We start from the raw sequence: 18,085 nt of genomic DNA, 5'->3' as shown, positions 1-18,085 counted from the left end.
TAGACCTTGCCTCAGAGGAGTTATGACTTGGCCATTCTATGTCTTCACTCACCAGCTTCTAAGCCCCATAAAATATATGTTCTTTGCTTATCCATCATTGTACATTTCCAGCCCTTTACAGAGCCACGACCAAATCAGTTGCTTAGTGAACATTAGCTGAATTATAATTAATTATGAAATGAGTGACACCAAAAGGGATCCTAAACTGCTTTTCTTTTTTTCTTTTTTTTCTTTTTTTTTTTTTTTGAGACAGAGTCTTGCTCTGTTGTCCAGGCTGGAGTGCAGTGGTGCAATCTCAGCTCACTGCAAGCTCTGCCTCCCAGGTTCAAGCCATTCTCCTGCCTCAGCGTCCTGAGTAGCTGGGACTACAGGCGCCCGCCACCACACCTGGCTAATTTTTTGTATTTTTAGTAGAGATGGGGTTTCACCGTGTTAGCCAGGATGGCCTTGATCTCCTGACCTTGTAATCCGCCCTGCTTGACCTCCCAAAGTGCTGGGATTACAGGCATGAGCCTCCGTGCCTGGCCTAAATTGCTTTTCATTAACTAATCAACTAAAATATTTGGCTTAGTATATGTGCTGCAGCAGGCACTGTAGTAGGCACCAGGGTTATAATAATGACAGGGACAGACATGCGCTCCGTCCCCGCAGAGTCTGGTCTAGAGGACATAAAATGTCATATAGCTAATGACTTCATCAGGGCTGAGATGAGGGCTATGAGGAAAATGACAGGACTCTATGAAATAGAAGGGGACTTCTAGAGGACCATTCACACAATACCTACTATGCAGAATGAGTTTGTCAACCATCCTCACCTTCAAATCTCTGTAGACAACAAACCGATTGTGCATGTGTTCCAGACCCAGAATGATTTCAGTGGCATAAAACCGCATCTCCTTCTCAGAGAACACGCCGTGTTGTGAAAGGTGGTAGTGCAAATCGCCCCCTGGAATCAGATTCAGAATTTAATTCAAAGCATGTTAATTTAAAGGAAACAAAAATCATTGTCATCCTAAATAGTCAGGACTCAGCAGAAAAAGGGAAATTATGCTTCTGCTTGGTCTATATACCTATGTTTCATTCCTGTAGTTTAGCAACAACTTAAATGTTATAGAGAAAACTTAAACATTGGGAAGATTTAAATGCAATGACAGGAAGCACAAGACAGCCAAAACCAAGCCATCATTCTCAGGCTGGCAGCTCAGCTTCTAGTTCTGCTATCACGAGGTGGGACTACCTAACCTGCTTTGATTAACTAAATCCTAGTAAATTAATCAACCCATGGAGTGATCCAACAGACGACTTAGCAACTGGCTCTATGGATAGACAAAAAAACCAAAAAAACAAACAAAAAAAACTAGGCTGGGCACAGTGGCTCATGCCTGTAATCCCAGCACTTTGGGAGGCCGAGGTGGGTGGATCACTTGAGGTCAGGAGTTCGAGACCAGCCTGGTCAACATGGTGAAACCCTGTCTCTACTAAAAATACAAAAATTAGCTGGGCGTGGTGGCGCATGCCTGTAATCCCAGCTACTCGGGAGGCTGAGGCAGGAGAATTGCTTGAACCTGAAAGGCGGAGATTGCAGTGAGCCAAGATCGTGCCACTGCACTCCAGCCTGGGCGACAGAGACTCTGTCTCAAAAAACAACAACAACAACAACAATAACAACAACAAACTGATCATACAGACAGATATTTGACAAAGCACATATAGTAAAATTTTAACTGATAAAAAATCCAGGTGGTGGGTGTCCCCAGGAAAATTCTTTCAATGTTGCTATCTGCTTGAAATTTTTCATAATAAAACGCGGAGAAAGGAAATTATCAGATGGCCTCAAATTACAGAGACAGAGAATGCTGTCAACAGGGTAAGGGAATGATTTTATAAAACACAAGGGAAAAGCCTCTATTGATTTATAAAAATGAGTGTGTGTCCAACTTTATTACCCTTGCTTTCGCAAACATATTTCTCTCTCCATACACATATTCCTGTAAAACCACCACCACATCAAGATGGAAAAGATGCCCAGCATCCCAAAAGCTCCCCTACCACTATGCCCTTTCAGTCAAGACCTTACCCCCCAGCCCCACTCACACAAAAGCCACTCTTCAGCCCTCTCTCCCCATCCATTAGTTTTGCCTGTTTTGGCAGTCACATAAGCAGGGTCACCTAGGGTAGATGCTGCTGTGTTTAGCTTCTTTTGCTCATTATTATGCTGTGAAATTCTTTCCTGCCTTCCTGTTTTGGGGTAGATCTGTGGTTTTTTTTGTTTGTTTTGTTTTGTTTTTTTTTTTTTGAGACGGAGTCTTGCTCTGTCACCCAGGCTGGAGTGCAGTGGTGTGATCTTGGCTCACTGCAAGCTCCGCCTCCTGGGTTCACACCATTCTCCTGCCTCAGCCTCCTGAGTAGCTGGGACTATAGGCGCCCACCACCACCCCCGGCTAATTTTTTTGTATTTTTAGTAGGGACGGGGTTTCACAGTGTTAGCCGGGATGGTCTCAATCTCCTGACCTCGTTGATCCACCTGCCTCGGCCTCCCAAAGTGCTGGGATTACAGGCATGAGCCACCATGCCCAGCCAGATCTGGTTTTAAATCAAACACTCGGAACATAATAAAACTTCAAGTGAACTTAAAAAAAAAAAAAAAAAAAAAAACTAGGCATGTGAGTTGTGAATTGTAGGCTTTATTTCAGTTCTTGTTACTAAAAATACTTTAGATATATACCATGACACCTTCTAGTATCAGAAAGCTCCTTTTCTAGCTGAACGTTTTCCAGCATTTTCAAAGTCATCATCCACAGTTTAAAAGATCAATGTACAGTAGTGCAGATTTAGAAGGTGCAGAAGATTGGGCTAAAATCTGTACTTGGCCCAAAGTCAGTCCTTCAAAGTTGGTTTTTAAATACATTTCTATCTTTGGCCTATATTCTTATGAGGTATTTCATTCCTAAAAGTTGAGGGCCAGGAAATAAGCTAATTAAAGATCTAGGCCAGCTGCATTCCAGAAAATCAAGTTTCACTGTAAGTATTTCATGAGAATCTTTTCTAGAATCTTTTCTTGGGAAGAGACTGGGAGGCCCAGAAGGACGTTGCAGTCAACATTGAAAAATGAATTTTCAGTGAAGATTAAAGGGTAAAAGGTTTCCTCAAACTTCAGGGGGAACCTAATTACCCGAAAGACCCACATTGCCAGTCTGCCTAGATTAATGCATGCTAAGATTTAACATCATGGCGAAGTCTTTCAAGGCATTCAGACTTTCCAAGTTTTGCTTACCGTTCATCAGATCCAGGATGAAGCAGAGTTTATCTGGGGTATGGAAGGCATAGGTCATACATACAATGAAGGGACAGTCCTAGGGTGAAACAATAAAAATTTATAAGAAGAGCAAAAGCTGCCTAGAAAGCACATCTACCACCAAACACCATGCTACATATTTTTAAAATTACTTTTTTTAATTGACACATTGCAATTGTACATATTTATGGTGTACAGTTTGATGTTTTGACACATATCTATGTTGTATAATGATCAAATCAGGGTAGTTAGTGTATCCATCACTTCACACATTATCACTTCTTTGTGGTGAGAACCTTCAAAAGTCTCTCTTCTTGCTATTTTGTAATATACAATATATGCTGTGGGTTTTTATCCAAGCTGCCACCCCATGCATTGAGCACGAACACCTACATGGTAATTTTTAAAGTCACAGTAAAATGGAGCTGGTTACATAATAAAATTCATAGAGACACAACATTAATAATTGGAGCAGACGACCTTGAAGGTCCTTTCTTGCTTGGATTCAATCACGTCTCTATCCTAATTATATCCTCTTCAAAAAGCTAGATACAGAAACATATCACTATCTTGCCAGGCTTTTTGCTGGTCAACATTTTGTTTCTGGCTATTCAAATACCCATTTCAATCTCTGCTTCTGAAGTTAATGGAATCATAGCACGGGTCAGGGAGGGAGGAATGTTATTTGTGGTGTTGTTTTGAAACACTGAGAATAAAAATGGAATTAAATTAGCTTTTGAAAGTGGAAAACTATTATCATGACCAAGGATTGAATAACTCAATTGTAAAGATTTCAGTGTTCCCCTAATTAAGCTATAGATGCCATGCAATCTTAATTGAAATGAAAATTGACAAGTTGGATTCTAAAACATATGTAAATATAAACAGTCAAGAAAAGTTCCAATATTCTTGAATACAAACAAAGCTGGAAAACTTACAGGACCAGATATCAAGACTTATTAGAAAGCAGACAGTGCTTATTAGATATTAGACAGTGTGGTATTAGCCCAAGGACAGACAAGTAGACCAATGAAATGGAAAAGGGAATCCCAAATAGACCCACACATAAATGGTCACTTGATTTTTTATTAAGGTGACACGACAGGGCCTGGGGAAAGGATGGTCTATTCAATCAGTGGTGCTGGAGCAACTGAATATCTGTACAATAAAATATGGACCTTGACCCCTGCCTCACACCATATGCTACAGCCATTTCCAGCTGATGTAGATCTAAGTGTAAAAGATAAAACAATAAAGCTTCCAGAAGAAAACAAAAGAGAATATCTTCATGATCTTAGGGTAAGTAAAGATTTCTTAGGCCACAAAAGGCAGTAACAATAAAAATGTTAATTAGACTAAAATAAAATTAAGAACTTCTATTCATCAGAGGACACCATTAAGAGAGTAAAAAGACAAGCCACAGGATGGGAGAAGATATATGCAACCCATAAGTACACAAAGGACTCATATCTAGAGTATATAAAGAACTTTAAAAAATCAACTTAAAAAAGTCAACCAACCCCCAGAAAAATGGCCAAAAAAAAAAAAAAAAGGCACTTCACATAAGAGGATACCACATAGCCCCCAAACTAATGAACAGATGCTCAACCTCAATGTCTCCAAGGTAACGCAAATTAAAACCACAATATGCCATCACTAAACCCACGAGAACAGCTAAAAAGAAAAACAGTGACGATACTGAGTGCTGGGAAGATATAGAGTGAATGAACTTTCATATATGGCCGCTGGAAGTGTACACTGAATGGTGCAGCCACTTTAGCAACCCATTTGGTGGTATCTACCAAGGCTAAGTGTCACTTGCAAACTTTCTGACTTAGTGATTTCACTCCCAGGTAGACATCTAATAGCAATCTGCACTTATGTGCACCAAGATACCTGGACAAGAATATTCAAAACAGCATCATTCAAAATAGCACAAGCCAGGAAATAACCCCAATGTCTACCAACAGTAGAATGGATAGTATGGTATATTTATACACTAGAATACTATATAGATCACGGATCAGCAAATGTTTTCTGCAAAGGGCTAAAAAGTAAATATTTTAGGCCTTGCAGGCCACATACAATCTCTGTCATCTATTATTCTTTGCTTATTTTCTTTACAATCCTTTAAAAACGTAAAAACCATTCTTAGGTAATGGGCTCTACAAAATAAGGCCAACAAGCTAGACTTGGCCTGAGCCACACCTGGCTTTCTGACCTCTGCTGCACAGCTACAGGAGGGAGTTACTGCCGTGGGCAACACCACAGATGAATCTTGTAAGCAACATGGAGTGAGAGAAGCCAAACACAGAAGAGCACATTTATAAAGTTCAAACACAATTTGCAAAGCTAAAATATGCTGTTAGAAATCTGGATAGTAGTTAAGTTGGGCACAGGGTTAGTGACTGAGAGAGGCACAAAGAGATTTCTAGAATACTGGTAACTCTCCGTCTCTTGATCTGGGTGCGTATATTCCCTTATGAAAATTCATCAGTGCTATGCTAGATCTATTAGCTCTATTTAGATCTATTTTATCTATGAAATCCACTTAGATTCTTTATATAAAGTGTATACTTGTCACTAAACTGATTCAGTTTTTAAAATGGCCTAGATTGTCTACATCCTGTTTCTTAACGAACACAAAAAATTATTAAATTCCAAAGAAAATGTTCACATTTCAACAGAATCTGTGAACAGAATTTGCATTGTTAAAGCTAACAGTTCAAGACCACATCCCTAGGAGGCTCAGTCCCCCTTAAAATGACTGCCTCAGAGAAATCAAGGCTTCCCAAAGAATTTTTATTTGTTCCAGCCAACACTCAAAGATAGAGCCCCTATCTCCCAGCCTCCATGGGAGGGTAGGAGTCTAAATTGGATAAGTCCCAGTTAGCAAACCCACATGGGTCCCATATGGACCATGCCCCTTCCTGCATTGTAAAATTCTTCACGTCCTTGACTCTGCTCCAGCCCGCATTGCACTCCACGGGCCACTGTCCCTTTAAAACATCCGGTCACCTCTGCACAAGTCAGAATGGAGCTCCACTATTTCTCTTACTGTCTAGTCATTACCAAATAAATGCTGTTTTAATTACCAAAGAAATGCTTTAACTAATGTCCAACTATATTTATCTTTGACTCAATGTAAAATAAACACGCAGGTGAAGGAATCAGATGTGGTTATCTCTACAGAAATCAGTTACTGCAACCCTCACCTCTCGGGGTGCTGAACAGACACTATAATGGGTTTCATGTGGAGTTCAGGACACAACCGAATACTGACCAATATGAGAAAATCAGTGGCAATTTAATGAAGGGTGGGATATAGTTCCAAGGATAATTATGGATAAGAGGGCCTGCCTTGATTACAAGTCAGAATAAAAGTGGATTTTTAGAAGTAGATCATTAAGTAAAACTCTTGAGAAAGGAACTGTCTTCTTTGATTTCCTACTAAAAGTGAACAAAATAGCTTACATTTTGCAGGAACTTGCCATAAAAAAACTGATAAAACAGGACCATGAAGTCGTTGTTGAAGAAAATCCTCCACACCGCAGTCGGAGCAATCTTTGTGAACTGCAAGGCTGATTATGGTCTCTCTCTAGTTAAAACACTTGGTTTCTAACTGCAGTTAGATCATTTAGGCTCCTCAAGATCAGCCTGCGATGCTCTTCACGGTCTGGCCTGGCCTTCATGTCTCTCTCCAGCTTTGTCTTGCACGACTCCCCCCACCATCGCAGACCCTGGCCCCTCATCTGATTCCCCCAACCTCATGTGCCTGGGCTCAGACGTGCACTGGCTCCTCCCCAGGTAATCCCCAACTTCAGAAGGGCATTCGTTGACCCCATCTCCACCCTGCGAAAGGCCTTCCGAGCACTGTGTGCCTGTCTTCCATAGCTCTTGCCACAGGTCCCAATTGTCCATACATTTCCGTCATCATTTGAATAATACATCTTTTCCCTTTCCATGCAGCTCTATGAGAACTAAGAACTGGGACCACAGTCCCAGCTTGCCGCAGAGTGCCTGGTTCAACCTAAATGCTCAACTGTGGTTCAAGGAATAAATGAGTCACGCTTCTGAGGAACTTAAATGATTGACTGGATGAATTGCTGACTGCTCTTCACAGCTGTGGACATGCTTATGCTGGTTCTCTAACATGCATATTTCCTTTTTTGCCATCTGAGAATTACAGAAGAAAACTGGGAACAGTACTTCCTACTGTCTTTTGGGGAGATGGGTAGGAATACTCAAGTTGAGATTTAAAAAAACAAAAAAAACAAAACAAAAAAACAACCTTCCAGTAAAAAGAAAACTGTGGTGAGTGAATGCATTTCAGTTACATATCCACAATACAGGAAAGCCTGCCGATATAGGCTGATCAAAAGCTTTGCCTAGTGAGGGTATTTTCAACTAAGTTTTACTAAAAACTGTAGAAAGTATCCCTTGATTAGCAAAAACAATTCCAAATAACTTTACTATAATTATTTTGGTTAAATTAGGCATTTATAAATTTTAAAAATACCATACAGTTTTGATATCTAAATAAAATACAAATAATTCTTTTAAATTAGTTCAAAGTAACTAGCCCAAAATAACCCTAATTTTTTAATTTACTCTTTCAGGGTTACACCAGTGAGAAACTACACAACCACTTAACCACATCTCCTCTCACCTGAGTCAAATCAATATAAAAATACTACATGAAAACTATACTTATGTTTTTCCAACATTAAAACATTTATTTTCTATAGGCTTTCTTGAGAATAAATATCCAAGGCTTTGAGATAACTCACTGAAAATTAATATTTTAATAACCACTTAAAATCTTCATCCAGTACTCACATCCACGTTTGAAATTTAGGATACAGATATTTCCAATAGAAATTAAAAGCCAATGCCATTCACACTGATTCCAACAGAGTATGCGGGATGCTTGGTTTCCATTCTCATCAGTTAAAAACTTGGTCACACACACAAAGCAACTCTTATTTGAAATCCTTAATGCCCATACAGCGTGAGGTCAAGACACATAATTAGAAATTATTTATGGCTATGGGTTTCCATTTGTTGTAACTTAGCTACATTATGCTATTCTTTTGCTTCAACAGCAAATATCTCTTCTAGAAACACTTTAATGATAGAATAATATAAACCATAATACAATAAATACAGGTGACAAACGAAAAAACATACAGCCTATAAAGTGATGATAAAAGGAGCACTGTTGTAACTTAGCTACATTATGCTATTCTTTTGCTTCAACAGCAAATACCTCTTCTAGAAACACTTTAATGATAGAATAATATAAACCATAATACAATAAATACAGGTGACAAACGAAAAAACATACAGCCTATAAAGTGATGATAAAAGGAGCACTGGCCAAAAAGTCTAGAGATTTGGGGAAGGAAATTAACCTCTCTGGGTCTCAGGTTACTTGCTCAGCAGTTCAAAGGGATTCTTTCATTAGCCACTAAAAATTTGTTTTTTTCAGATCCTTTTGGTGAAGACCTTACTTAAAATCCAGCCATGGGATCTAGAAGTCTCTCACATTTCTCACTGAATATAAAACCTTCCTGGCTGGAGTATCTACGGCTTCATTCACATGTGGGGTACACAGTTAGTTAATGTCTGGCCCCTCCACGCTCACCCCATGCCTCTCCCTCTCTGTCCTGACTCCCTAACCCACTGTGAACACCAGGTCACAGCCATACCAGTGCACACATGCTGGAACAGGGTACTGGGAGGACGGGTTTTTTGGATGTGTCTTCACATATACTGGCATCTGTACAGACACATAAAAGCTGAGGTTTTGATCTTGGGTAATACCATTAACAGAAAAAGAAATTGGAATGGGCAGCTATTTAGTAAGTAAAGAAGATGTAGGGTAAAAGTGGGGTCACACATGTTGAGCTAAAAATGATAGCTTAATATACAAAGAAAGTGTCCAATAAGTAGAAATACAGTGCTAGAAATGGAAAGGCTGATAAACAGAGTAGCAGGTAGTGAGAAGCAGGTAAGATCACCTTCCAGTGAAACACTGACTAGGGACAATCTCAAAAGGACAATTCAGATGTGACTAATCCAAGTCGCTTCTCTCAATTCACTTCTGAAGGACAGAAGCCACTTTTCTCTTACTTTTCCCCTCTAGGTTAGTCCTTCTTGCCAGTCGTTTAGTCAAGTCTTGACTACATTCCAGTGATTTTTCTGGCTATCATTATTTTCTGCCATCTCCACTACCATATTCTGCAAAAAAGGAAGTCAAGGACAAATAAATAGGCACTAAAGGGAGAAGCCGTGGGTGTGCATAATGGAGGTGGCTGGTGTTCTTCTAACTTGCAAAATCAAATAAAGAGATACTATCAGATTCTAACCCACCCAAGAACTCACTGGCCTTGCAATCAGCTAGAAGGAAAAATAATAAATCATCCTGCTATGAAACAAACAAAACATTTTTAAAAGAAATGCTGGAAATTGAATACTTACTCCTGTGCTGACAAGAGACAACATGATTCTTTCATTTAAGGCTAATGTTTCTCCTTGTTTCATTTTGATCCTCTTCTTATCTAAGCATTTCATTGCATACCTAGAAACATAAATTTATTGAAAAATCTATGCCGTAAATATATCTAGACTAATTTAAACAATATACGTCACACTGGGGCAAGTTTCTGAACATTTAGGCCATGTTTAAAAGAAGCAGAGCAGTACCCAAACGCCATGCAAGAAATATTTTTATTTCACATGTATTGTGAAAACAAAATCAAGCAATACTTAAGATATTTGTATCATTAAATGGATAGAAGTCCCAGTTAAATAAATGATAAAGAAGATGGACATAAATAATTTTATTATGACTAATAAGGGCATATGTATATATTTAGCAGCTAGGAATTGTGAATTCGGCAATGGTCAACTGTTTTTTTTTGTTGTTGTTGTTGTTTTTTTTGAGACAGAGTCTCGCTCTGTCCCCCAGGCTGGAGTGCAGTGGCACAATCCAGCTCACTTCAAGCTCCACCTTCCAGGTTCACACCATTCTCCTGCCTCAGCCTCCCAAGTAGCTGGGACTACAGGAGCCCGCCACCACGCCCGGCTAATTTTTTTGTATTTTTAGTAGAGACGGGGTTTCACCGTGTTAGCCAGGATGGTCTCGATCTCCCGACCTCATGATCCGCCCGCCTCAGCCTCCCAAAGTGCTGGGATTACAGGCATGAGCCACCGTGCCCGGCCGGCAGTGGTCAATTTTTAAAAGAGTTTATAGAGGTTAAGAATCTAAAACAGTGATAATCAACAAAATGGAAAGGGAAGGCATGAATTCAAAACAGCATGTCCTAAAATGCTACTTTATTGATTTATTTTTAATTTTGATATTTAAGTTATGACGTTTTAAATAATACAAAGAATCAATAAGATTTTTCTACTATCATTGAGGCAAGTCAATTGAGAAGAACCAATTGGCAACTTAAGATTTTCGAAAACCTGGAACAAACTCATATTAAGAAAATGCAGACAAGTTATATGGCATATTCTATAGACAACAGGAAGCTTTTTCGGTAGGACAACAGAAGGCTAAAAGGGAATTCTTGCAAGTGTTTTCACACGTTTCACAGGCTGAAAGTTCTTGTGTATAACTCTAAATTCCCAGATGATGGACTACTTCCTTCAGCCCGGATCTGCAGCATGGACATTGTCTCAGTGTAGCAGGACACAGAAAATCTACGTTTTTCTTGTTGATCATAACTTACCATGTTTAAGTTATATAAAAACAAGATAAATGTTCAAATTTGGTATTTTATCCACTTTTCTAGAAGTTCTTATAACAAATCAATTGGCAAGACATTAATTTGCTTACGTGTGGGATCAAATGTTAGAAACACATGAAGTGGTATGTTCTTTAAATATCTTATTTTTATTTAAAAGAATTTTCAAAATGTTTTACACTACCTCTGTCACCACTCTCTTCCACGGTGGAGTTGATTTCTTTTCTTTTTTTTTTTTTTTTAAGAGATGGGGTCTCATTCTGTTGCCCAGGCTGGAAACCAGTGGGATGATTGTACCTCATTACAGCCTCAAACTCCTGGGCTCAAGCGATCTTCCCACCTCAGCCTCCAGAGTAGCTGGAGCATAGCTGGGACTACAGGCACCTGTCACCATGCCCATCTAATTTTAAAAATAATATTTTTAGAGATGAGAGTCTCATTATGTTGTCCAGGCTGGTCTCGAACTCCTGTCCTCAAGCAATCCTCCTATTTCAGCCTCCTGAGTAGATGGGATTACAGGCATGAGCCACAGCACTTGGTGGTTTTTAATAAAACCTTTAGATTGCAGACCAAAGGAGATAGCACACAGGCCTCGGGCCTCTGGGAAGCAAGTGCATTCTTGGGCCTCTGTTTAGAAGGTATCAAAGAGCTATCTAAAAAGGCTCCTAGGGGTGCACCTTGTGGTTCACTGATGGGCTTGCAGAGCCAGTGTGCATGCAACTGGCAGCCTGGTGACAGGAACAGACATGAGTGAGGGTTCATGGGCCTTAAGACTTGACCCCTTTCTAGCTATATGGCTCCTGAGAAGTATCTACACTTGATCTATAGAATAGAAGAATATTTACTACCCACTGGCTATTTTTGAGAGTTATGTGAAATAGTAAATGTGTACAAAGAGATAAGTTGATATTATTTACTTTTTTTTTTTGAGACTGAGTCTCACTCTGTCACTCAGGCTGAAGTGCAATGGTGCAATCTTGGCTCACTGCAACTTCCACCTCCCGGGTTCAAGCAATTCTCCTGCCTCAGCCTCCCGAGTAGCTGGGACTACAGGTGCCCACTACCACTCCCAGCTAATTTTTTGTATTTCTAGTAGAGACAGGGTTTCACTGTGTTAGCCAGGATGGTCTCGATCTCCTGACCTTGTGATCTGCCCACCTCAGCCTCCCAAAGTGCTGGGATTACACGTGTGAGCCACCATGCCCGGCCAATATTATTTACTTCTATAACATCAAGTGTCTGACTAGATATTCTAAATACAATGATGAAGCAAAACTAGCAGAAATTAATTAACGGTGCCAAGCAACAAGTAGAGTATATCACTTAGGATCAAAAGGTCTACTGTGCAAGTACAGAATAAGAAAGAACTTTTCCGTGAGAAAGTGACCAGGGTTGCAGAGGACTGTGTTTCAGTGAAAGTGACCAGGGTTGCAGAAGACTGTGTTTCAGTATACTCTTATTTCCTTGTACTTAACATACAACAAGCAGCCTTCCGAAAGCCTGACAATGTCTAATCTCATTTAATTCTCATAACAAGGCACTTTTATTACTCCTACTTTATAGACCAGGAGATGGAGGCATTGAGAGGTCCCAAACTTTGTCCAAGGCAGAAAGTGTGGAGGGTGAACCTGACGTAGCAGGTGTGATACCAGGACCCTTACTCTGGATCCCTAGGCTACATTGCTTGGGCACCACCCCAGACTTCAAACTCCTGAGTGCTGGGCATCAGGCTCACCCTGCCCAGGCCCCCAAAGTAGAAAGACAACCAATGGGTACAAATTAACAAAGGTAAATTTCAGTCCCCAAAAAACATATCATCCATTGGACCTGTCTGAGAACGGAAAGGACTTCTTGGCAAAGCCATCAGCTCCCAATCCCAGGAAGTGCCTGAGCAGAGGCTGACCGGAGGCAGGCACTGAATTAGGGGGCCACAAACACCCCTTCTCCCAAGGACTCAATTACTTTATAACCAAGCCTCACACACTATACTACTCCACCAAGCCCACTGCTCTAACATGCCTGGCACTTAACCAAACTTGTAGTTCTGGGTCTATCAAATCATATTTTCCCACTCTCTTTTGCTTTCAGAAATATGTCTTAAACCACTTCTGTTAAAAAAAAATTTTTCCCCCACACTTAAGAATTCCACCATTCACTCTCCAGAAGACCCTTCTACCCAGCTCAGATGCAGTTAGTTTCCGAATGCTGACCTCCCAGGAAAAACGTTAACCAAGGTGAGTGATGGAGCCCACGATCGGTGATCATTGTCCACAGAGCTTCCTCCTCTCCAGCACCCCAGCTACTGATCTACGGAACCAGCATCTGAAATGCCACAACTGCTTATGCTTCATCGTCGGTGAGTCTTTATTTAAAAGAGAATGTCTCTCTTTTGCAAAGCAAACAATTCTTTGTCATGTGATCTGATGGGGAGGCTGAACATAACACGCCACAGTTGTCAAGGATCCTTTCTAGTTCACCTCTGGCTCCCTGGCTCCCACCCACAGCCCGCACCATCTTGGGCATAGGATACAAGGTTATTGCTGAACTTCCCATTTGGCCCTAAGAGGTGGAGGTTCCAGCTTATTGCTCTCATTCCCCATGCTTAACAAAATACAGCTTAATTTTTTTTTTTTTTTCGAGACAGAGTTTTGCTCTGTCACCCAAGCTGGAGTGCAGTGGCGAACTCCGCTCACTGCAAGCTCTGCCTCCTGGGTTCATGCCGTTCTCCTGCCTCAGCCTCCTGAGTAGCTGGGACTATAGGCGCCCGCCACCGCACCCGGCTAATTTTTTGTGTTTTTAGTAGAAACGGGGTTTCACCGTGTTAGCCAGGATGGTCTCGATCTCCTGACCTCGTGATCCACCCGCCTCTGCCTCCAAAAGTGCTGGGATTACAGGCGTGAGCCACCACGCCCAGCCTACAGCTTATTTCTTTTGGAGGTAAAGTACTTCAAAAGAAAAGTCATAGGTTTCCACATTTCTCTATAGGAATTTTTTTTAATGCAAATATTAAAATCTTAATAGTGCCAGTAAAAAATAAGAGCATTGAAAGCTTACATTTTTCCAGTGTCTGCTTTCCTGCAACCATAAACTTCCCCGAATCCTCCTCGTCCAATAATCCTATGCACACTGAACTCATTCATGGTCAACTGGGAAATCCAAACACAAAATGAAAACATAAGATTACATAAAGCTATGGTGTTTTAAAGATTTTTTCATGCAAAACATAGACAGTAATTAAAATAGCAATCTGACTTAGGGATCTACCCTTTTCATGACTGAGTCTTTAAGCTGAAGGATGAGATGCCCCAGGGGTGGCAAGACTTTCGACAGCCTCCCTCAGCTCCACCTCCAGGATAAACGAGGCACCAAATGGAGGCACAAGGGAAGATGATGGAGTGGAACCAAGCCAAACTGTTTCTCCACTCTCACAAATCCCAGATTACAATATGTATACCTTGAAGACAAGTGAATGTGAAACGTCTAATCAAAATGAAAAGCAGCCTTAGCTACTCTGAAGCCTAATGTTTGGGAACAATCCAATGCTTCCGAGAACTGTCAAAGTTGAAAAACGAGAGTCCATGTCAGGGGCATCTATGTGTTCATGATACAAGGCCATATGATCAGGAAACCCAACAGATGCAGGCCATGTGAATTTGTTATTGATAACATCAGTGAATAGAGAGGACTCATGCTGGCCATGTGAGCGTGAAACAAGGCTAAATGTGAGTAAAGTATATACAGAGGCTGTATTCATAAGCACTTTCCTTCAGTCAATAATATCTCAGTAATGCCCCACGTCATCATTAGATTTAATAATGTTAAATGGCACAAAGACAGATAGTGAATCTGACATTTCATGTAAGAGGCCGTAAGACAATAGCAAGTACCTATTACTTTACATATCCTGGCAAATTTAGGGTGGGATTCTTTAAGGGTTCCCCCAAACAATCTTAAAACATCATATAGAAACCTGCGTTTGGGCCACAGACTTCACGTTTGATTCTCAGAGTCCACAAGGACACAGGATCTCCCGAGGCAGAAGCGTATGAAAGACCCAGAGCAGATATAAGGGGTTTTTAGAGTATGTGTTATTGCCTCTTGCTTCTAAATCCTTCCAGGAAATATGATGGGAAAAGGAGGTTATAAATTTAAAAAAAAAAAAAAAAATCATTTCTTGGCCTTTTAGTGAAGATCAAGTATTTTAAAAAAAACAAAACTCCTGCCAGGCGTGATGGCTCACACCTGTAATCCCAGCACTTCCGGAGGCCGAGGCGGGCTGATCATGAGGTCAGGAGATCGAGACCATCCTGGCAAACACAGTGAAACCCCATCTCTACTAAAAAATACAGAAAATTAGCCGGGTGTGGTGGCAGGTGCCTGTAGTCCCAGCTACTTAAGAGGCTGAGGCAGGAGAATGGTGTGAACCCGGGAGGCGGAGGTTACAGTGAGCGGAGATCACGCCACTGCACTCCAGCCTGGGCGACAGAGCGAGACTCGTCTCAAAAAAAAAAAAAAGCTCCTCTTCCAACAATACCATTCAAGTAAAAATCTCAACAACAACAACAAAAAATTCCAGTTGATTGTTTTGCCCAATTGCAAGCCTATGAGAAGGGAGATTGTAAAACAGAAGGTAAGAAAGACTGTGCAAAGAAATGTGTGCATTTTCAAACTGTGATAAGGATGATGCAATAAGAATGACTGAAATTGAAAACTTAAAGTAGATGAAACACTAAGGAGATGACGTGTTAGAACGTGGCCTGTATTGGAAGATTGCTTTTATCACTCTCAAAATGATAAAAAAGAAGATGAAGCCTTGGTCTGATAAAGATGTCATCATTTTCATTATGATACTCAATTTGTATTATTACATCTAATAACAAGAAAAAGAAAAGGAACTCTACCAGAATGGCAGAAGGCAAGGACATGAAGGAGTTATATTAAGTAAAAGATTTGTATTTTTACTACTACTTTTGTTAAAGAGTCAATTACCTCTTAAAATATCCTTTCTGACATAAACAAGCACATTCTCATATGAATATGAAAAAGAATTAAAGCTCCTATTGTTTATAAGGAAGCATGGGAGCGTGAATGCTTAGTACTTAAAGCTGTAAGACAGACATCTGTTTGGGCAGTGGACCCTCTGGGAGTACGTTCCAGAATCAAGTATTTTCTCATGAGGTTAAGCCAGAAGAAGTTTTTATTTAAAAAATGAAAAAAGAAAATGATGATACTCACATGGATATTTAATTCAACGTTTTTCCACTGACAAAATCTAGTGAACTTGTCACTAAAAGAGAATAAAATAATTACTAAAAAGTTAAATATCAAATTAACTGGATTTACAAAACAACACCGTAAGACAGACTAGAACAGCATTACTTTTGGGTTGCTTGTCAAATAAAGTAAGTCTTCTGAAACCCTTTTTCACAGAGCATTCACCAGTATTCATGGCTTCACTTCATGATTCAAATGAAAGATTTCATGTTTCTTCTTTAATTGTCATAAGCTATGGTAACACTTTTATCTGAATCAGCAGAGTCCAATACGGAGATGATATGAACCACACATATAATCTAATTTTAATAATATACTTTATGTAACCCAATATATTAAAAATTCTTTCAACATGAAATCAACATGAATTAATGAGATATTCTACATTCTTGTTACTATATTAAGTCTTTGAAATCTGATGTGTATTCTGCACTTAAAAGCACATTTTAATTTAGACTAGTCACATTTGAAGTGTTCAATAGCTGTATCTGGCTACTGGCTACCATATTGGACAGCCATGGCTTTTAAAGCACAGCTCTAAGACAAAAAATTAATGTTTACAAATAATTCTAAGAGTAGCCATGTGCCAGGCCCGCTCATATATTCCTCCTACAGACTCTACAGCCAGGTACTATTATGATCCCCATTTTATAGCTGAGGAAACCAAGGCATCAAAATGTTCAGAGGCTTGGCCAAGGTCACACAGTGACAGAGTGGGAGAGTGGAATTTGAACCCAGACCAATAGAATCTAGTGTATCACCTTAATCAAGATTCAGTACTGCCCCTCAAAGACACAGGTAGTATAGAAGAGAAACCCTCAGACTAGAATCCTAAGAGGCAATAGGTTCACCACACTGACATGCTCCCACAATTCACTCAACTGCTTGATGAGTGTTTTCTTTATCCATGAGGAAAAAGATATATCCTGTATCTATTTAACAAAGGCATTTTGATTACGTTTTTTATTAATGAGCAATATATCTGTAAGGTGGGTTTTTTGTTTTTGTTTTTGTTTCTTTGAGACGGAGTCTTGCTCTGTTGCCCAGCCTGGAGTGCAGTGGCGCCATCTCGGCTCACTGCAAGCTCCGCCTCCCGGGTTCACGCCATTCTCTGGCCTCAGCCTCCCGAGTAGCTGGGACTACAGGCCCCCGCCACCATGCCGAGTAATTTTTTGTATTTTTAGTAGAGAGGGGGTTTCACCATGGTCTCGATCTCCTGACCTCGTGATCCGCCCGCCTCGGCCTCCCAGAGTGCTGGGATTACAAGCGTGAGCCACCACGCCCGGCCTGTTTTTTGTTTCTGTTTTTGTTTTTGTTTTGAGATGGAGTCTTGCTATCTTCCCAGACTGTAGTGCAGTGGCGCGATCTCAGCTCACTGCAAACTCCACCTCCCGGGTTCATGCCATTCTCCTGCCTCAGCCTCCCAAGTAGCTGGGACTACAGGCGCCCGCCACCACGCCCTGCTAATTTGTGTGTGTGTGTGTGTATTTTTAGTAGAGACGGGGTTTCACCATGTTAGCCAGGATGGTCTCGATCCACCCGCCTCGGCCTCCCAAAGTGCTGGGATTACAGGCGTGAGCCACCCTCCCGGCCAGGTGTTTGTTTTCTAAACTATTTTCAAAAGAAATGCATTCTAGATTGAATACTTCTTAAAAAGTAGAAAACATTCTGGTGATGGTTCGATCCCATTTTGCCCCTGGCATGATTCCTTAACTCAGACACAGGATTCAGGGAGAGAGGGAGGAAGGGAGGAAGGGAG

At 40.5% G+C, this 18,085-nt stretch overlaps 1 protein-coding gene across 4 annotated transcripts in view; it reads right to left on the bottom strand.

Moving 5' to 3' along the window:
• GRK3 (G protein-coupled receptor kinase 3) overlaps nt 1-18,085 on the bottom strand; it is a 164,399-nt gene that overhangs the window by 41,024 nt on the left and 105,290 nt on the right. For all 4 annotated transcript variants that reach the window (XR_010125922.1, XM_063663083.1, XM_054469610.2 and 1 more), the window contains 5 exons: nt 16,288-16,339; nt 14,107-14,198; nt 9,779-9,878; nt 3,275-3,353; nt 816-946 (listed from right to left, as the gene is read on the bottom strand). Coding sequence is in view for 3 of the 4 variants with exons in the window: in XM_063663083.1 (XP_063519153.1) it covers nt 816-946; nt 3,275-3,353; nt 9,779-9,878; nt 14,107-14,198; nt 16,288-16,339 (454 nt within the window). In the remaining variant the exon portion in view is untranslated. The remainder of the gene's footprint in view (nt 1-815; nt 947-3,274; nt 3,354-9,778; nt 9,879-14,106; nt 14,199-16,287; nt 16,340-18,085) is intronic.

Source organism: Pongo pygmaeus, chromosome 23 (assembly GCF_028885625.2).
Source record: "Pongo pygmaeus isolate AG05252 chromosome 23, NHGRI_mPonPyg2-v2.0_pri, whole genome shotgun sequence".
Lineage (NCBI taxonomy): Eukaryota > Metazoa > Chordata > Mammalia > Primates > Hominidae > Pongo > Pongo pygmaeus.
Note: the sequence above shows the minus strand (reverse complement) of the source record. Positions and strands in the feature narration are given on the sequence as shown.